General features: G+C 45.4%; 1 protein-coding gene across 3 annotated transcripts in view; it reads right to left on the minus strand.

The window, feature by feature from the left end:
• Positions 1–22,205, minus strand: part of DPF3 (double PHD fingers 3) — a gene marked incomplete at both ends in the record, with an annotated part of 264,076 nt that overhangs the window by 60,727 nt on the left and 181,144 nt on the right. For all 3 annotated transcript variants that reach the window (XM_079700937.1, XM_079700939.1, XM_079700938.1), the window contains one exon: positions 18,962–19,099. In XM_079700937.1, coding sequence (XP_079557063.1) covers positions 18,962–19,099 — 138 coding nt within the window. The remainder of the gene's footprint in view (positions 1–18,961; positions 19,100–22,205) is intronic.

The following is a 22,205-nucleotide window of genomic DNA, read 5'->3' on the forward strand; positions in this document are numbered from 1 at the left end:
CAACGTGCCTTCCCTTCAGAATCAGCGAGCAGGCCTCAGCTGGAGGCCACCGCTGCCGCCTGCTCCCTTCCACCCGGCCTTTAATGAGGGACCCGGGAGGGGCGGAGGAGGCAGCGGAAGGCTGAGGCTGTGAAGAGATCCGTGCTGGGCCCGAGTGGAGTAGTGCCAGGAGAGGGTTAAAGTGGCAAGATAAAGACTGTGGGGAAGGCTGGACCAGAGGGCACACAGAGCCTCCAAGCCTGGATAAATGGCCTTAATTCTCATGCTCTTGCTCACCCTACCCCTTACGTGTTTACTCATATAAATGATCCCCAAGGCCTGACACCTTTTTTCATTGCTTCCCTAGAACTGATGAAAAAATAAATCCCACGGATCCAAGGAATAAAAATGTTGGGCTTCCATTCAGGCTGGTTCTTCTTGGCCACCTAATAGCAACTCTGGTCCCACCCTGGGGCTCCAGAGGGAAGACAAATGATGCCTTCCTCCCTGAATGTGGAAGGCGGGGCAGCTGGGGAGCCCGGTGGGGGAAACGAACACCAGGGTCCACTCAGCACATGACCGTCAGACCTCACGCACTATTCTGCCACCTGGCATTGAGCACAGGGTGAGTGTATGATAGGGATTTAGGAGGGGGTCCTGCTAATGCAGAATGATTTCAGGCCCCGAGATTAGTCCTCCTGGAGATGAGGAGGCCGAGGGCTGGTTTAATAAGCCTCTGGGTTTATGGATGGGCCTAAGTCACCGTATTGTCAAAGACAACAGGAGACAGAAAGAGCTGAAATGGCAGAAAGCTGGACACGAGCGCGATTCAGCAGTTCAAGGCACGGTCGCAGAAGCAGGCTTCTCTGGAGAGGCGTCTGCACCTGGGAAGGTGTCCCTGGCCCAGGTTTGTTTGAGGGCAGGCCCATCTAGAGGCAAGAGAATATGCTAGATGTCTTAAGGCCCCTTTTAGGCCTATTATTTGAGGATTATAATAGGGCGAAAGAAAAGCGAAGTTTTTCAAACCCAGAGGAACTCAGCCTTTCATCCTTGCTTCATATTTGTGTACACATCTCTCTCCCTATTAGCCGTGAGCTCCCTGAGGGCAGGAGCGGTGTCTTTAATCTCTGAATCCCCAACACCTGGCACAGTGATTGACACAGAGCTGACAATAAATACTTAATGAAAGGATGGCAAATCTTCACAGAGGCTTTTGGGAGGGGAAAAAAAACCACAACTGCCAGGCAAAGGGAAGTGAAAGACCAGGAATTCAGTGGATGTAAAGTGTCCCGAGTACTCAGTGACCATCCTAAGGCAGTGCCAGCATCATTCCTGCCCATAACCGGGGACATAAAGAGTGAGGGGCAAGGCTTCCCTGGTGGCGCAGTGGTTAAGAATCCGCCTGCTAATGCAGGGGACACGGGTTCGAGCCCTGGTCCGGGAAGATCCCACATGCCACGGAGCAACTAAGCCTGCGCGCCACAACTACCGAGCCTGCGCTCTAGAGCCCACGAGGCACAACTGCTGAGCCCGCGCGCCTAGAACCTGTGCTCCGCAACAAGAGAAGCCACCGCAATGAGAAGCCCGCGCACCGCAACAAAGAGCAGCCCCCGCTCGCCGCAACTAGAGAAAGCCCACACGCAGCAACGAAGACCCAATGCAGCCAAAAATAAATAAATAATTTATTTTAAAAAGAAAAAAAAGAGTGAGGGGCAGGAGCAACATACAGAGTGGGGGAGCCCACTGGAGAGAGTAAAGTGGTGGTGGAGAAAGCCAGTGGGTCTGCCCTCCCGCGGGAATCCTCTCCCTTAGGCATTTCTTGGAAAACCAGGATGGAAGGAGTTAAGAACTCCCAGGCTCATTTGGTCCCCAGGGCCCCTTGAACCTCATGTTTGGTCTCTTGCCAGGAGCCCTGAACCGGCCAGTGAGAATATAGGCCCTGTCTTACTATGTGCTTTGGTAGCTGTAGAATCTCTCTAAAAATTTTAACTGTGTGTCAGTCATCCCACCCTTCCTTGTACCTGTCTCCTTTTCCTCTATCTTTATGGAACACAAAACTCATACTGTTAGACACACACCTTGTAAATATTTACTCCAAGACACTGTGCTGTAAAATCAGAAATCACGTGTCTGCTCACACTGATGTCTCCATCTTAATGGATGTATTTGGTTAGAGTTGCCACTTGCCAGGAGTTTGGACACCATGTCACTACTTCTGGGACTAGATGGTCACATGACCCTTCGGTAATGTCCTCTGTGCTCCAGCCTTAGGCCAGCAACCCCAGGTCTGTTACTGACGCTTCGGAAGAGTGAGAAGAAGACTAAGCAAAGTTGATGACTTTTCTCAGTGCTGATTAAGGAAAGCACAAGATGTTTCCATTTTCCAGGTCTGTTACTGACGCTTCGGAAGAGTGAGAAGAAGACTAAGCAAAGTTGATGACTTTTCTCAGTGCTGATTAAGGAAAGCACAAGATGTTTCCATTTTCCAGTGGCAGGTCATGTGGGTCAGTTCATGCCCTGGTGTAGCAACTTGTTATTGCCACCAAATGAGTCAGTTGAGGGGGAAAACGTTTCACTTGAGAGGAACTATGTCAAAAGGGCTGTGAATGAAGTGGTGTCATTCCCCTGAGAGAAATGCAGGACATCCCAGTGCTGTAGAGCAGGATAAGCCTCGTCTGCTTCAGTTGTCAGGATATTATTATCGTGATGTCAGAATTCAGCAAGCTCCCTTCCTCTCCTGCTCAGCCTTGCCCCTCTCCACCCCTCCTCACCACCACCTCCACAGGACTCGGGTATGTCAACCCCAACAGTCCACAAGGGACCAGCATTTTCTGTGTCCTTCAGACTAAAAAGCAGTACTCAGGGGCTTCCCTGGTGGCGCAGTGGTTGAGAGTCCACCTGCCGATGCAGGGGACATGGGTTCGTGTCCCGGTCCGGGAAGATCCCACATGCTGTGCAGCAGCTGGGCCCGTGAGCCATGGCCGCTGAGCCTGCGCGTCCGGAGCCTGTGCTCCGCAACGGGAGAGGCCACAACAGTGAGAGGCCTGTGTACCACAAAAAAAATATAATAATAAATAAAAAATAAAAAGCAGTACTCAGGGAAAAGAAAAGGATGAGTCTCAAGCATCAGACCTGAGGATGAGGAGAGAGTCAAGGGACCACAGAGCTGACAGGCAGCCCAGCCCAGAGATGAGGGCCCAGACCAGGAACACACCCAGAAAGCAAGCCGGGAAGTGGGTGCTGGGAGCCACAGAGACATTTGCCCGTGGTAGGACAGGGCCTTAGGAAAAGAATGAAAACCAAGTTTCACCCCACCAGATTTAACAATGCCACCTGTTTCCTGGTTACCTGACTCGGTGCATCCAAAAGTAAAAAGAATTAAAGGAAACACAGATTGGCCATCGGTCTTCGAAACCTGGATTTCTCTAAGGCAGTGGTTCACGTAGTTCACATGGCTTCTTAAAAATGCAAATTCTAGGCCTCTACCACTCAACTACTGAATCCAAAATTCTGGGGTAGGAGATCCGGAAGTCTGCGTTTTAAGGAACAGGTGATTCTGATGTGCTCAAGCTGGAGGACCACGGCTCTAATGAGACACGTGACAGTCATATCACATTGTGTCATACACATCTGTTAGCACTGTGCTGTATATGAATTAATTTATTTCAGCATTGTATTCTCCCTATGATACAGAGGCATTAGTGTTCTGATTTTACACAGATGATACTTAAGGCACGAGGAAGCTTGTCTAAAGTCACGCTACGTTGGTCCTGGACGCAGGCAGTGTGGCTCTTAGCTGGCCCACCCGATACTATCCTGCCACGGGTACATACAACACACCCGAGGGAAGTCCAGTCAGAGTGGTCAGCAGGCCCTGGAGGCAAGGGCTTCTCACATTTGAGTGCTGTGCACATAAATCATTAAAATTCAGATTAGGATTCACAGGTCCAGGTAGGGCCTGAGAGCCCACATTTCTTACACGCTTCCCCGTGGGGCAGCCAAACATCCAGGTTTGCCTAGCCCTGAGGTGTTTCCATGGCACAGAACTTTCAGTCTAAAACTGGGAATATACTGGGTCAACCTGGACAGGTTGATCACCTGAGTCCCGGGTGATGTGGATACTGCTGACCACGTTTTAAGAAGCAAAAATGCAGGCCCCCAAGGTGAGGAGTTTGGATTGTATTCAAGTGTGATGAAAGTTTTGAGAGCATGGCATGGCATAATCTATTTTATACTTTTGAAAGACCACTTTGGCTACTCCTTGGAGAAAAGACTGTAAGAGGTAAACGAAGGCAGAGAGACTAATAAAGAAGTTGCAGTGATGCAGACAAGAGCCAGTGGTGATAGGGATGGAGACACGGAAACTGGTTCGGGCTATATTTTGGAGGGGGAGCCAAAAGGGTGGCGAAAGAAAACAAAGCCAAGGATGATCCTAGGATTTTCACTTCAGGTACAGCATTATTATTATTATTTTTTTAAGAACAAGGTCAGAAAGAGATATAAGAGCTTGGAAAGACTGAGACATAGAATGAGAGAGAAAGATGCAGGAAAATTATTGAACTGAGTGATGGGTGATTTTTTTCTAGAGCAAAACTCATTTACAAATTAAAGTCTCAAGCAGGATTTGTAGAGGGGGGTTCCATATAACATCATAAACAGCTAAAGTTCATTCTGAAGATTAAATGTGCCTGCTATGGACTGAATTGTTTCTCCCCTAAAATGCATATGTTAAAGCCCTAACCCTCAATGGGATGGTATTGAGAGATGAGACACTTATGGTGGGATTAGTGCCCTTATGAGAAAAGATACCAGAGAGCTTGCTTCTCTCTACCGACATGTACCAAGCAAAGACTATGTGAGGATACAGCAAAAAGATGGTCATCTCCAACCCAAGGAGAGAGTTCCCACCAGACACCGACCCTGCCATCACTTTCACCTTGGACTTTCAGCCTCTAGAACTGTGAGAAATAAATTCCTATTGTTTAAGCCACCCAGCCTATGGTATTTTGTCACACAGCCCAGGCTGACCTTGATACTGCCCATTAATACATTCATTTCTTTTGAAAAGCCACTGTGCAATATGATGCACTTGACAATTGGCCTACAGGGGGAAATTAAGGGATGTCAGTAGGACTATGATAAACATCCCAGGTTGAGATTGGGGTCCATCACTTGGGGTTCCAATGTCCTGACATAACCGAATGGTGTCCAACTCAAGCACATTCACATCTCAGCTTCTCATCTTGCTAACTGTGTGACCTGGGGAGAGTTCCTCAACCTTTCTGAGCCTCTGTTTCCTCATCTGTAAAATGAGAGTAATAGCATGTGCCTCACAGACTTGCAAACATTACACAAGATGACATGTGTAAAGTGCCTGGCACAAGTAGGTATTCCACCATGTCTTTCCCTGTTTCTTTTCCTCTGTAAAATAATTTTATTTCTGAAAAGGCAGGGAAAAGGATCAAAGGTGTAAATAAGCAGGCTTTCCCAAGAAGTGACACATGACTGGAGAATTCACATTCATGCTGTGTGTCCAAGGGCACATCCCTCAGTCTCTATGTGCCCTGGTGTTCTCTAGGGGACATGGCACCTACCTTATAAGGTTACTGTGAGGAATGAATGAGATAAACGTGGCATGCCTAGCACAGTGTCTGACACATTCAAGGAATGTCAGCAAGTATTATTGCCCTTGTCATTGATCAGGACACGAAACTCTTCAATCCCGAACATTCTAGGTAATTAGGCCAAAAATGTGAGAGGAATAAAAGAGGCTCACAGGGCTTCCCTGGTGGCGCAGTGGTGGAGAGTCCGCCTGCCGATGCAGGGGACACGGGTTCGTGCCCTGGTCTGGGAAGATCCCACATGCCGCGGAGCGGCTGCGCCCGTGAGCCATGGCCGCTGAGCCTGCGCGTCCGGAGAGACCACAACAGTGAGAGGCCCGCGTACCGCAAAAAAAAAAAAAAAAAGAGGCTCACAGAAAGGCAAGTGGCAGGTAGATTCCTGATCCTGGGGAAACGGGATGGTAAATACAGGGATGCACACTCGGCTAGCTTCTGCTCCACAGCTTCCTCCCACCGGGTTTCACATATCCATCTTATTTCCCAATTAGACCAGAAGTTGTCCTGGGACCGAGACCACATGTTAAATCTTTTTGGAGCCCCAGTTACACTTGGCCCCGTGAGTGGGTGCATGCACAGTAAGTGCTCAGTAAATACTCATGTTTAGCTTATGTGGAAGGACTGGGGTCCCATATCTAAGATTTAGCAAAGGACGTGCCAGGGCTGGTCAGGCTCTGATAGTTCCCCCTGATGCCAGTGAGACCCCCATAGGCACTTAGCTTCCCAGCATCAACATGGCCACAGATGGGCCCCGACGCAGATTAGCCATTTGTGGTCCTGGACATGCTCTGCTGGCCTGAATGGTACAGGGATGGGATGTCGGCACCCTCAGAGTGTGGGCCTGGTGCCAGACACCTGCATCACCTCAGGAAGGCTCATGGAAACCCCGTGAGGGCAGAATGATGGTTCTCTCTGTTTTACGGATGAGGCAACGAAGGAGCAGAGAAATGTAAGTACTGACCCACATCTACACAGACAGAAGATGGCAGGGTGGCCAAGTTGTGATTCACACACTGGCCCAGCCAATTCCAGTGGCATTTTCTCAGTCACTGGGTCAAGAGTGTGGATGACCCACAGGTCTGGAGAGTTAACTCCAAGTATACCTTCAAGGCCAGAGCAACCTCAGATTCTTCTTTGCTTTGTAATCTGTAAACTGTTTAGTGAAATCATAATTCACCTAAGGAACACCGGTTGTTAGTTTCCAGATTTGCTCTTTGGGGAGCGAGAAGCAGCTCACTTTTCCAGACAGAGCCCTGGATCTGAATTGCCCTCTCTCTCCCCAGTAACGAAGCCTGAACTTCCTGCGTCAAGGCTGGGTAAGTGGTGAGTTGTGTGAGTTTTATAGGTTTTCAGGCACCTTTCAGACTGATCCAAAATTCTTAAGCTTGTGTCAAATGTGATTTTCACTCTCTCTCTTAAAGCCGTATCCATTGCCCCTGGGCTGTATGTTAGAGGACAGAGATGTCAGAAGACTAACATCTGTTCGATCTTTCCCATCAGTGTGGCGATGACATCATGTGCTTCTTTTAGATAATTTGCACATTATCAGACTAATTTTCAGATTATCTAATCAGCCAACATTACCCTTAATCAACTCGGCTCTCCTCTTTCAGTTCTGCAGGGTACAACATGCCCTCCAAAGGCACACTGGTGTGGGGACTTTTCTTCTCTTGACAGATATTGAGAGCCTAGCTATATGCCAGGCCACCACTATTAGACAGAAGACTGAGATCTCCCGGGACTGAGGACAACCCAACTTCCATTCCAGGGACCGGAGAAATAGGCTTGGAATAAATTTTATAGATCTATACTTTAAAACACATTTCCCTCATAGGAGCTCCAAGTATGCTGTAGAAAGCATTTTACATTCATTTGTGCTATTAAATAAGAGATACAACATACGATAATTTATAATATGCCACACATATTTCTTTATAAATCATTTGTTCTTAGTTCTAGTAATTGCTATCATGGTTCTCCTTTTCCTACAAGATGACAACTACACAGCCTGGCAGAGAAGACGCTTCCAGCTGTGGCCCCTGCCCACATTCCATCATTTCTCCAGTACCACTGTCAGACACAACTACTACCAATTGTCTGAACGCACCATGCTATTTCACACCTCCCTGCCTTTGTACACGCAGTTCCCTCTATCTGGGAAGCCCTCTCCCACCCAGTAAATTTCTCCTCATTCTTCAAGGGCTAACTTGAAGGTCACCTCCTCAGGGAAGCCTTTGCAAACTCCCTAATGCTTTTTAAACGTTCTAATGTTTCTAACGTTCTGAAGCTTCCAATGCCCTGCAGGGCTTTTTAAAACATAGATTGCTGGCCCGCACCTGTTTCCAGATGGAGCCAAGAGTCTGCATTTCCAGGAAGTTCCCAGGTGATGCTGATGCCACACTTAGAGCACAACTGCCCTAAGGCGTAGAAAGTGTGCTGTGCCTTTGAGCCCTTGGCTTCCTACACCATATTCTAGACATACCCTGTTACACATTCCCGCTCACAGCTGAGAGCTCCTCGAGGAAACGGACCAAGGCAGTATTCGATACATGGTTACTAAACCAATAGATGGTGGTGGATAGATGGATAAATCGATGGATGGACAGATGAATGTATTAGACTGAATTTATTCACACAGCTTTTTCATACAGGTCCACGACCTCAGACATCTCCATACCCACCCTCCAAAAAAGGTACCTTGAAAACATTGTCTATAATCGATTCTCACTGTGCAGAGAAGGTAAAAAGAAATTCAAGAAGAGCTTTGACATTGTGAGCCTGTGTCAAAGGAGTTTTGAATTCTAACCTAGTGCTCTTTCTGCTACCCTGTTTACTAAGGTGACATTTAAGGAGTCACGACAGGATGCCTCTGAGTGGCAGCTCTCAGAGTCCTAACCTGTCCAAACCCTCCCTCCTTTTATTCGTATATATGTAGCCTATGTGTGTGTGTATCTATATGTATGCACGTATACACACATGTGCACACACACAGTGATTTCATTTGTAGAAAGCAGATGAAGGTGGTCAGAGAAACAGAAGAAGGAAGAAGAATCCAGCCTCCCACAGGGAAGACCCCATCAGAAAATCCTATCTCCCAAGCAGGAGTGTCTGAGCTCCAAGCATCCCCGGGCTGCCTGGAGTTGAGACAGAGAGGTCAGGACACAAAGGAAAGAGGACAAACCTACCAAGGAGACAAACAGTGTATATTCAGGAGAAAATGAGAGACTAGGAGAGGAACAAAGGCGGGAGAACATCAGCTGGGAGGGGGCGGCGGATGGGAGGAATGGCAGTGGAGCGCTGAGCTGGCAGCACAGGGCAGCATGGTGGGGGGGTGGGGGGGCGGGGGGCAGTCAGTGCTGGCTCCAGCACTCCGCTCTGCCCTTTCAGCAGCAGCGGGAGCAAAGATGAGCAATGGGCTTTGCTGGAGACACAGCCGGGGGGATGCAGCAAGGGACAGCAGGAGGACCAAAGTCAAAAGGTCTCTACTGCTGCAGGCGGTACAAACGCAGATGCCCGTGACATTGACAACTCCCGAGTCTGTAGGGCTATTTTTCCCGTAGGCCTGTGCTCACAAGCAGCGGGGGTCCCGCTGCAGCTCTGCTCAAGAGGGAAAAGTCAGCATTCCCACCTCACTGGCATCCAGAACTTTTCCTGGGGGAACTGCAGATTAGCCTCTTGCATTAAGCTCTCTTGCCTCCCTCCCCCACTCCAAAAGCCTTGCCAAGGGAGGATCACAAAGCGGAGACCTTAGGATGCTGCAGAGCTGTCACATTCAATTCACCACAGAGCCCCAGTGGCATTTAGGGGCAGGATGGATGGGAGCCCACCCCCACCCCAAACAGTGGGAGCAGCTAATGACTGGCTATTAATGATGCTGGCAATTAGCACTCACGAGAAAATGGTTGGGGGGCTGCTCACCAGGGGCATGTGGGAGGGAACAGAGCACACATTCAGTGAAGCAAACAGATTGGTGGTGTTTGTGGTGCAGGGAACCTGGGAAAAGCCGCTGTCTCTTGGATTTGTCCAGAGAAATTGGGGGAGAGGAAAGGGAGGGCTTCTGTGGACACTGAGGGCCTTTCTGCCGCACCCTCCCCGCTAGTAAAATTAGAGCTAATCACAGACTTCTCAGAGGCCTCATGAGGAGATGCCGTTAAAATGGTGTTTGTGAGGGTTCTGGAACCTTCCTCGTGTGAGAAGACCCCAGATGAGCCCAGGTGCAGCTATTCTTTTCTATGCAGCTTTGTGTGTGTGTGTGCGTGTGTGTGTGTGTGTGTGGCCTCACCGCGCAGCATGCGGGATCTTAATTCCCCAACCAGGGATCGAACCCGTGTCCCCTGCAGTACAAGTGGGGATTCCACTTGTACTGGATACCAAATTCAGTACACTGAACCGCCAGGGAAGTCCTCTATGCAGTTTAAATCCCTTGGGTAGTCAGATGATCCTTCATGAAGAACCCAATTTCTCATCAGCAGGGAGAGGGGAAGGGGAGTCGAAGGGGCTGGAGTGACAGTGCTCACTGGCAAACCCAGAGAGAGAGGAGGACACACGGCTGGATACTTAGGGATGCGTCTCCGTCCAGGAGAAAAGATGCAGCTTCCTCCCTAAGCAAGGCTGTCTGGCCTCACGGTGAAGACATGAAGAGACAGAAGACACTGACCCACAAGACTGCGTGAGGAGATCCTGGTGCACAGAGAAAAATAGGGGCCGGTGCCCATCTTGGAAGTCAACAGAAAGGCAGGAGGGGCCCACAGGAATGGCTAAGGAGGAGACCCCCTGGATCCACTGGGGGTCCGCAGTATACTTGGGGGTCACAAGGAACCTTCCTCTGTGGCTGTTATCACCGTGCACACACATGAAAGAGACCCAGACCAAAGAGAAGCACTGCAAACCCCACAGCTCGAGGAAAGCACCTATACACAGAGACAAAACGGACTGACATTTGAGAAGAGATGTAAAGGAGATAAGCCAGCACTGGGGGAAGTGAGAAATAATACCAAGCTAATAAATACTTTAGAGAGAGCAACCATCACTAGTAAACAGCTTCCAGACAGCAACCCAAATCAAAGGACATCATTCTCGGACTCCTCACGGCATGAGACAATAGCTATGCCTTCGCCACTTAAATAAGAGAAGGGATGAGAGGAGAGACAGGGAAACGCAAAAACCAGCTGACCAGTACAGGTCAATACATTTTCCTTTCTGGAAGACAAGGGTGACTGGACCAAGGGAACTTCTCCCCAGGGGGCAGGTAGAGACCTCAGCATCATAGTTATTCAGAAGCTGGCACAGGGAGGTGGGCACCTCCCGCCTGCTTTTCAGGTTCTGTCCAGATGACAGTAGTTGGTAAGAAAACAAAGGGTCTGTCACATGAAAGGCTTGAACCCTGAAAGAGAGCAAGAATTAAAGAAGGTGTTATGGCCTGAACTGTGCCCCCCCCCCAAACTCATATGTTGAAGCCCTAACCCCAGTACCTCAGGATATGACTATATTTGGATCTATGGCCTTTAAAGAGGTGATGAAAGAGCAAAAGTTAAAATGAGACTGTTAGAATGGGCCCTAATCCAATCTGACTGGTGTCCTTATAAAAAGAGGAAACTTGGGGACTTCCCTGGTGGCGCAGTGGTTAAGACTCCACCTGCTAATGCAGGGGACATGGGTTTGAGCCCTGGTCCGGGAAGATCCCACATGCCGCGGAGCAACTAAGCCTGTGCACCACAACTACTGAGCCTGAGCTCTAGAGCCCATGAGCCACAACTACTGAGCCTGCATGCCACACTACTGAAGCCCGTGTGCCTAGAGTCTGTGCTCTGCAACAAGAGAAGCCACTGCATTGAGAAGCCAGTGCACTGCAATGAAGAGTAGCCCCCGCTCGCCGCAACTAGAGAAAGCCCACATGCAGCAATAAAGACCCAATGCAGCCCAAAATAAAATAAATAAATTTATTTTTTTAAAAAAGGAAGAGGAAATTTGGACACACAAAGAGACTTTGGAAGTACACGTGCACAGAGGGATGACCATGTTAACAGGTAGCAAGAGGGCAGCCGCCTGCAAGCCAAGGAGAGAGGCCTCTGAGGAAACTAACCTTGATGGCGCATTGATCTGGGACTTCCAGCCTCCAGAACTGTGAGAAAACAAATTTCTATTCTTTAAGCCAGTCAGTCTTTGGTATTTTGTTATAGCATCCAAGGAAACTAAGACAGGAGGCAATGCTACAGGGGGAAAGTTGGGGTGGGGATTAGGGGAAAACCCACACTAATCCAAAGAAAGGTTTTCACCAAGGTGTGTTCATTGTTTCAAATATTTGGTGAAGGCAGCCAATTGACATCAGCTGATTGAGTTGATTGACTGAAATGCACAGGAATCACCCTCAAACCCTAGAGTCTAAATATTATTAAAGGTCTGATCCCTTGAATTATACTGAATTGTTGAATTTAAGAGCACCTACCACAAAATCCTTTGAGCAAAATTAAAAACACATGGCATGAATCCACACCCACATGCGCCTCAGCTGTGAAAGCATGTGCTCGGCTTCCCGAGGCACCCCTTTCCCCTTCACGAGTAGAGCCTGGGTACAGAATGTCACCACCCTGGGCCTGATTTCATCAAACAAGCCTTCTGACAGGTCTCCCATCCTCTAGCTTTCTCCTGGTTTCAGTCCATCTTCTCCAGGATGACCCAGCATGTAGCTGACAGGGTCTTGGTACTCCGGCCTCTGAGGTGGCAGAGTCAAGTTCAGGACATTGGTCCACCAGAGATCTCCCAGCCCCTTGTAATATCAGTCGGCAAGAGCACTCCCAGAGATCTCCATCTCAACACTAAGACCCACCTCCACTCAACGACCAGCAAGATCCACTGCTGGACACCCCACTCCAAACAACTAGCAAGAGAGGAACACAACCCCACCCATTAGCAGAGAGGCTGCCTAAAATCATAATAGGTTCACAGACACCCCAAAACACACTACTGGATGCGGTCCTGCCACCAGAAAGACAAGATCCAGCCTCATCCACCAGAACACAGGCACCAGTCCCCTCCACCAGGAAGCCTACACAACCCACTGAACCAATATTACCCACTGGGGGCAGACACCAAAAACAATGGGAACTACGAACCTGCAGCCTGTGAAAAGGAGACCTCAAACACAGTAAGTTAAGGAAAATGAGAGGACAGAGAAATACACAGCAGATGAAGGAGCAAGGTAAAAAACCACCAGACCAAACAAATGAAGAGGAAATAGGCAGTCTACCTGAAAAAGAATTCAGAGTAATGATAGTAAAGATGATCCAAAATCTTGGAAATACAATGGAGAAAACACAAGAAACGTTTAACAAGGACCTAGAAGAACTAAAGAGCAAACAAACAATGATGAGCAACACAAAAAATGAAATTAAAAATTCTCTAGAAGGGATCAATAGCAGAAAAACTGAACCAGAAGAACGGATAAGTGACCTGGAAGATAAAATAGTGGAAATAACTACCGCAGAGCAGAATAAAGATAAAAGGATGAAAAGAATTGAGGATAGTCTCAGAGACCTCTGCGACACATTAAATGCACCAACATTCGAATTATAGGGGTCCCAGAAGAAGAGGAAGAAAGAAAAAGGGGACTGAGAAAATATTTGAAGAGATTATCATTGAAAACTTCACTAATATGGGAAAGGAAATAGTCAATCAAGTCCAGGAAGCACAGAGAGTCCCATACAGGATAAATCCAAGGAGAAACACGCCAAGACACATATTAATCAAACTATCAAAAATTAAATACAAAGAAAAAATATTAAAAGCATCAAGGGAGGGGTTTCCCTGGTGGCACAGTGGTTGAGAGTTCACCTGCCGATGCAAGGGACACGGGTTCGTGCCCCGGTCTGGGAAGATCCCACATGCCACGGAGTGGCTGGGCCCGTGAGCCACGGCTGCTGAGCATGCACATCCGGAGTCTGTGCTCCGCAATGGGAGAGGCCACAACAGTGAGAGGCCTGCGTACCGCAAAAAAATTAAAAAATAAATAAAAATAAAAATAAAAGCAGCAAGGGAAAAGCAATAAATAATATACAAGGGAATCCCATGAGCTTAACAGCTGATCTTTCAGCAGAAACTCTGCAAGCCAGAAGGGTGTGGCAGGACATATTTAAAGTGATGAAAGGGGACAAACTACAAACAAGATTACTCTACCCAGCAAGGATCTCATTCAGATTTGACGGAGAAGTTAAAACCTTTACAGACAAGCAAAAGCTAAGAGAATTCAGCACCACCAAACCAGCTTTACAACAAATGCTAAAGGAACTTCTCTAGGCAGGAAATACAAGAGAAGGAAAAGACCTACAATAACAAACCCAAAACAGTTAAGAAAATGGTAATAGGAACATACATATCGATAATTACCTTAAATGTAAATGGATTAAATGCTCCAACCAAAAGACATAGACTGGCTGAATGGATACAAAAACAAGACCCATATATATGCTGCCTACAAGAGACCCACTTCAGACCTAGGGACACATACAGACTGAAAGTGAGGGGATGGAAAAAGATATTCCATGCAAATGGAAATCAAAAGAAAGCTGGAGTAGCAATTTTCATATCAGACAGAATAGACTTTAAAATAAAGATTATTACAAGAGACAAAGAAGGACACTACATAATGATCAAGGGATCAATCCAAGAAGAAGATATAACAATTGTAAATATTTATGCACCCAACATAGGAGCACCTCAATACATAAGGCAAATACTAACAGCCATAAAAGGGGAAATCGACAGTAACACAATCATAGTAGGGGACTTTAACACCCCTCTTTCACCAATGGACAGGTCATCCAAAATGAAAATAAATAAGGAAATACAAGCTTTAAATGACACATTAAACAAGATGGACTTAATTGATATTTATAGGACATTCCATCCAAAAACAATAGAATACACTTTCTTCTCAAGTGCCGAAGGAACATTCTCCAGGATAAATCATACCTTGGGTCACAAATCAAGCCTTGGTAAATTTAAGAAAATTGAAATCATATCAAGTATCTTTTCCAACCACAATGTTATAAGACTAGATATCAATTACAGGAAAAAACCTGTAAAAAATACAAACACGTGGAGGCTAAACAATACACTACTAAATAACCAAGAGATAACTGAAGAAATCAAAGGGGAAATCAAAAAATACCTAGAAACAAATGACAATGAAAACACGATGACCCAACACCTATGGGATACAGCAAAAGCAGTTCTAAAAGGGAAGTTTATAGCAATACAATCCTACCTCAAGAAACAAGAAACATCTCAACTAAACAACCTAACCTTACATCTAAAGCAATTAGAGAAAGAAGAACAAAAAAACCCCAAAGTTAGCAGAAGGAAAAAAATTATAAAGATCAGATCAGAAATAATTGAAAAAGAAATGAAGGAAATGAGAGCAAAGATCAATAAAACTAAAAGCTGGTTCTTTGAGAAGATAAGCAAAATTGATAAACCATTAGCCAGTCTCATCAGAAAAAAAAAGGGAGAAGACTCAAATCAAAAGAATTAGAAACGAAAAAGGAGAAGTAACAACTGACACTGCAGAAATACAAAAGATCATGAGAGATTACTACAAGCAACTCTATGCCAATAAAATGGACAACTTGGAAGAAATGGACAAATTCTTAGAAAAGCACAACCTTCCAAGGCTGAAACAGGAAGAAATAGCAAATATAAACAGACCAATCACAAGCACTGAAATTGAGACTGTGATTTAAAATCTTCCAACAAGCAAAAGCCCAGGACCAGATGGCTTCATGGGCAAATTCTATCAAACATTTAGAGAAGAGCTAACACCTATCCTTCTCAAACTCTTCCAAAATATAGCAGAGAGAGGAACACTCCCAAACTTATTCTAAGAGGTCACCATCACCCTGATACCAAAACCAGACAAAGATGTCACAAAGAAAGAAAACTACAGGCCAATATCTCTGATGAAAATAGATGCAAAAATCCTCAACAAAATACTAGCAAACAGAATCCAACAGCACATTAAAAGGATCATACACCATGATCAAGTGGGGTTTATCCCAGGAATGCAAGGATTCTTCAATATATGCAAATCAATCAATGTGATAAACCATATTAACAAATTGAAGAATAAAAACCATGTGATCATGTCAATAGATGCAAAAAAAGCTTTTGACAAAATTCAACACCCATTTATGATAAAAACCCCCCAGAAAGTAGGCATAGAGGGAACTTACCTCAACATAATAAAGGCTATATATGACAAACCCACAACCAACATCGTTCTCAATGGTGAAAAACTGAAACCATTTCCACTAAGATCAGGAACAAGACAAGGTTGCCCACTCTCACCACTCTTATTCAACATAGTTTTGGAAGTTTTAGCCACAGCAATCAGAGAAGGAAAAGAAATAAAAGGAATCCAAATCAGAAAAGAAGAAGTAAAGCTGTCACTGTTTGCAGATGACATGATACTATACATAGAGAATCCTAAAGAGGCTACCAGAAAACTACTAGAGCCAATCAATGAATTTGGTAAAGAAGCAGGATACAAAATTAATGCACAGAAATCTCTTGCATTCCTATACACTAATGATGAAAAATGTGAAAGATTAAGGAAACACTCCCATTTACCATTGCAACAAAAAGAATAAAATACCTAGGAACAAACCTAGTAAGGAGACAAAAGATCTGTATGCAGAAAACTATAAGACACTGATGAAAGAAAATAAAGATAATGCAAAGAGATGGAGAGATATACCATGTTCTTTGATGGGAAGAACCAACATTGTGAAAATGACGATACTATCCAAAGCAATCTACAGATTCAATGCAATCCCTATCAAACTACCAATGGCATTTTTCCCAGAAATAGAACAAAAAATTTCACAATTTGTATGGAAACACAAAAGACCCCGAATAGCCAAAGCAATCTTGAGAAAGAAAAATACAGCTGGAGGAAGCAGGCTCCCTGACTTCATACTATACTACAAAGCTACAGTAATCAAGACAGTATGGGACTGGCACAAAAACAGAATTATAAATCAATGGAACAGGATAGAAAGCCCAGAGATAAACCCACATATGGTCACCTTATCTTTGATAAAGGAGGCAAGAACATACAATGGAGAAAAGACAGCCCCTCTAATAAGCGGTGCTGGGAAAACTGGACAGCTACATGTAAAAGAATAAAATTAGAACACTCCCTAACACCACTCACAAAAACAAATGGATTAAAGACCTAAATGTAAGGCCAGACACTATCAAACTCTTCGAGGAAAACATAGGCAGAACACTCTATGACATAAACCACAACAAGATCATTTTGGACCCACCTCCTAGAGAAATGGAAATAAAAACAAAAATAAACAAATGGTACCTAATGAAACTTAAAAGCTCTCGCACAGCAAAGGAAACCATAAACAAGACAAAAAGACAATCCTCAGAATGGGAGAAAATATTTGCAAACGAAGCAACTGACAAAGGATTAATGTCCAATATATACAAGCAGCTCATGCAGCTCAATATCCAAAAAACAAATAACCCAATCCAAAAATGGGCAGAAGACCTAAATAGACATTTCTGCAAAGAAGATATACAGATTGCCAACAAACACATGAAAGGATGCTCAACATCACTAATCATCAGAGAAATGCAAATCAAAACTACAATGAGGTATCACCTCACACCTGTCAGAACGGCCAGCATCAAAAAATCTACAAACAATAAATGCTGGAGAGGGTGTGGAGATAAGGGAACCCTCCTGCACTGTTGGTGGGAATGTCAATTTATACAGCTGCTATGGAGAACAGTATGGAGGTTCCTTAAAAAACTAAAACTAGAACTACCATATGACCCAGCAATCCCACTATTGGGCATATACCCTGAGAAAAACATAATTCAAAAAGAGTCATGTACCACAGTGTTCATTGCAGCACTATTTACAATAGCCAGGACATGGAAGCAACCTAAGTGTCCATCAACAGATGAATGGATAAAGAAGATGTGGCACATATATACAGTGGAATTTTACTCAGCCATAAAAAGGAACTAAATTGAGTTATTTGTAGTGAGGTGGATAGACCTAGACTCTGTCATACAGAGTGAAGTAAGTCAGAAAGGGAAAAACAAATACCATATGCTAACACATATATATGGAACCTAAAAAAAAAAAAAAAATGGTTCTGAAGAACCTAGGGGCAGGACAGAAATAAAGACACAGACATAGAGAATGGACTTGAGGACATGGGGAGGGGGAAGGGTAAGCTGGGACGAAGTGAGAGAGTGGTATGGACATATATACACTACCAAATGTAAAACAGATAGCTAGTGGGAAGCAGCCACATAGCACAGGGAGATCAGCTTAGTGCTTTGTGACCACCTAGAGGTGTGAGATAGGGAGGGTGGGAGGCAGATGCAAGAGGGAGGGGATATGGGAATATATGTATACGTGTAGCTGATTCACTTTGTTATACAGCAGAAACTAACACACGATTGTAAAGCAATTATACTCCAATAAAGATGTTAAAAAAAAAAGCAAACACATGCCATGTCCACAGTTATTCTTCATCCCATGATCCTAGAATGACCCACATCTTGAAGCAAGCCCTGAAGATTCCATTTATCCCATCCCATTCTGATTTTGGGGTGGCCCAGAAACCATAAGGAATGTTGTAGAGGGAACTCACATGGTGAATGCTAAGCCCTTTGTGACTCCCTAATTCATAACTGGAAGTTGAGGAAGGAAAGAAAGAATAGAAATGGAAACACAAATCTTCAGGATCATTTTGGGTCTTCAGAGACCAACATCCCAAGTGACAAGTATACCCAGATCATGTTTGCTGACTGAGTGCTCAAGCGAAGAGAATGGAGGCTCCAGGGCCGTATTTCTAAGGCAGGAGAGCCCTTACCAAAAGTGTGACCCTATAAGAGCCAAGACAATGAAGCAAGAATATTCTATGTCTCTCGGTGGCCAAGGAGACATTTGGAATGTCTGTCTGAACTGACACACCCCACGGCTTTGCCCACCTCAGGTTAGCAGCTGTGAATGGATCTTCTGGAGCTGAGGGAAAAGAGTAGCAGGTCTGGCATTTGACAATGGCCAGGTAAGGATGTTTCTCTTCCGCCTTAACACTTACCTCCCATCCTCTGGGAACAGAGCTGGGTGTGCCACCCCTGCCCAGCTCACTCTAAGCTTCAGGCTCAGCTGACCCACAGGGGCGTCTGGGGCTGGGCTGAAATAGCCAACTCACCACAGGTCCTTGAGACCAATCAACAGGTGCCACCAGAAGATGCCCGAGGTGAACAAAAAGGAATGCTCCATAGCCCTGCCCACCCACCTCATCACTCCCCCAACCCAACAGCTGGGAACTCACGTCTGTGGTTCTCGTTTCTGTGGTTGGGTGGGGACCGGGTCTCCTGGTCTTGGGCCTCATCCCCCTCCTCGCTGGCCAGGTGAGTGTGAGCGTAGTGGTAGCTGAGTCCCGGCCGGTTTTTATAGCGCTTGCCACAGACTAGAGAGGAAAAGAGGAAAGGAAGGGAAAACGCAAATGTTAGCAACCTCTGCAGCCACGGCCATCATTCTCCCAGGCAGTGACTCCCACCCATCCACCCCAGAGCTGGGTTTCCCCCAAAAAGTGTCTCCCAATCCCAACACCCCCCCACCCTCACCCCAGCACCAGCACCGCTGCAACAACATGGACCCAGGTAAAGAAAAACCATAGAAGACGGAAGTTGAACTGTGTTAAGAGCGCCATCATTTCCTAGCTGTGAGACCCTGGGAAAGTCACTTGCACTCTATGTGCCTCAGTTTCTTCAGAGGGAAAATAAGCATAATAGTAGTACTTAGCTCTTTGGTTGTCATGATGAGTTAACCTCTATGCAAAGCACTTAGAACAGTGGTAAGGGTGATAAGTATTATAACTTTGGTAAGGGTGACACTTATTATAACTTTGAAGTTAAAAGGCATTGGGAGTCTATTTAGTCCAACACCCCATGGCACAGATGAAGCAAGTGAGGCCCAGCAAGCTTAAGTGATTTGCCTGGGAACACACAGCTAGTTGTGGCAGAGCCACTGGAACCCAGGTCTCCTGGATTCCTGTGCAGTACTCCTTCCACCACCCTGTGGTTGACTCTGTATGAAGTACAAAAGCTTTATATGGATCATATTTTTGATCTATCACCCAGTGATTCTGTGCCAGAAAAACACATTCCACTTCCATCATTAAAACTATGAGTCTGAGGCATCCTTGGTAGATGTTGCAACCAAGAGCTTGTGCCCTTGATGGCCCGGGAAGCCTCTGATACCCCGAATCTCTAAAAATGTGTCCTGGCAGGCACTGCCTCTCAGGTGGACAGTAGGAGACAAGGGCAACAAGCCACACAAATATGATTTCTTGGACCCAAGAAGAAGAAAGGGGCAGCTCCCTTGGTTGGCTGCTCAGTACCTAAATGGCTAAGACTAGACCACTGCCACCACCCTCCCTGTCACAAAGCCCAATATCTCAGCCCGTGGAGGGATGGAACTGCTGGTAGCAGAAGCCACAAGAGTCTTCCAGTAAAAATCTCATGCCAACCCTCTCATCTTGTCCCCACCTCTCCCCAGCAGAGCAAACCCCACCGGATCTGCTGGAGTAGCTGAGGTTGCCAGCTTTAAGCGACTCTCCCTTCACATGACTGGGTTATAGCAGTGAGTGTAAACACTTCACAAGGTGGAAAGAGTACAGACTTCATCATCAGACATGGGTTCAAATCCCACTTCCAGGTGCCAAAGTTGACCAGCTGCATGACCTCCACAGTATAGAGAAGAGCTGTTACCCACCCCTCTTACCCCCTACCCTTATTATTTCTGGTGGGGTTTCCTTTCTTACTAGATTCTCTTAGGTTTTTCAGGTATTATAACCATTGGCAAAAATGGATAATGTCCATTTTTGGACGTTATCTCTTCTTTCTCATATATATATAAACTATTGTGTCTTCTTAGCTTAATTCATTTGTAAGAATCACCAAGACAATATTTTAAAATAGCAAAAGCAAGCTTTTCCAATTGTCGTGAAATTGCATTTAGTGGTTCACTGTTTAGAATGATATATGTAGCTAGTTTTTAGTCTTTATCAAATTTAAGTAGTTCTTCTTATTCCTGAGTTAGAGTTTTATTACAGGAGAATTTTACCAGCTGTCCTTTCAGCATCTACTAGTACATGACTCTCTTTTAGTTTGCTGATATGGTGAATTATGTTGATTTCCTAATGCTTCCTACTACTGAGCCATTCTTGCATTCCTAGAATGTACCCCATTTGGTCAGGGTGTATTATCTATTTGATATACTGCTGCATTCTACTTTCTAATTTTGCATTTTGCATCTATACTCAGACTTGAGATAGATAAATAATTTTGGACCTTTTACCATGATTTTCAATTGCATAGTTATGCTGACTTCCAAAAATGAATTAAGGAGTTCTGTGTGAAATTGGACAAGATGCATAATCTCTTTGTGCCTTTTTTTTTTTTTTTTTTTTGGCTGTGTTGGGTCTTTGTTTCTGTGCGAGGGCTTTCTCTAGTTGCAGTGAGCGGGGGCCACTCTTCATCGCGGTACGCGGGCCTCTCACTGTCGCAGCCTCTCTTGTTGCGGAGCACAGGCTCCAGATGTGCAGGTTCAGTAGTTGTGGCTCACGGGTCTAGTTGCTCCGTGGCATGTGGGATCTTCCCAGACCAGGGCTCGAACCCGTGTCCCCTGCATTGGCAGGCAGATTCTCAACCACTGTGCCACCAGGGAAGCCCTGTGCCTTTTTTTAAATCTGAAAATGATGATGGTATTACTTACCTTGAGGGATTATAAATAATATTTGTAAAGTATCTCAGTACCCAACACCTAATAGATGCTCAATAAACAGTAGTGAGAGGCAAGGGCCTTCAGTGTGGTCTACCACATCTTAAGTGCTGGACCCTCCTTGAAAGAGGGACTTTGACCCTTACCTCTCCTATGGAATCTGGGAATTGGTTAGACTTTCTTAAGAAGGTGAGAGTCTGAAATTCAAGTTGGTGATCAAGTTGGTGACCAAGCTGGTGACCTAGTGACTATAAATTCAAGTCCTACAATTGGCTCCTCTCTCCCTCTCTCTCCCTCTCTCTCTCTCCCTCGTAAATATTGCAAATAATAATAATAATAATATGTCACTACACAACTCAATTCCATTTGACTCAGGAAGTGGGACCTAAGGAGACCCCTGAGGCACACCGTGGGTCTGCTTGTGGCTTTTTCTATTTAACTTTTAAATGATCTAAGGTCAATAAACAGCAAATTATGGGGTCACTGGATATGAATTCATTTCATTACAAGGAATATTGCTGGTGAGGAATAAACATTTATTAAAAATAAGGCCAATAATGTCAGTATTTATATGGGGAAGCCTCAGCTGCCTCTGCAGATCTCCCCACTGCACACTCCACAGTACTTTATTTGTTTCATTTTGTTGTGTCAATTACTACCGTCTTCCTTAATCACAGAATTCCAGGATCTTAAGATCCTGGTCTAACTGACTATCAAATTGTTTTATTCCCACAAACACTCTAGATGCCTTCCTGGAACAGCTCCACTGATGGGGAACTCACTACCCACCC

This window comes from Hyperoodon ampullatus, assembly GCF_949752795.1.
Source record: "Hyperoodon ampullatus genome assembly, chromosome: 3".
Lineage (NCBI taxonomy): Eukaryota > Metazoa > Chordata > Mammalia > Artiodactyla > Ziphiidae > Hyperoodon > Hyperoodon ampullatus.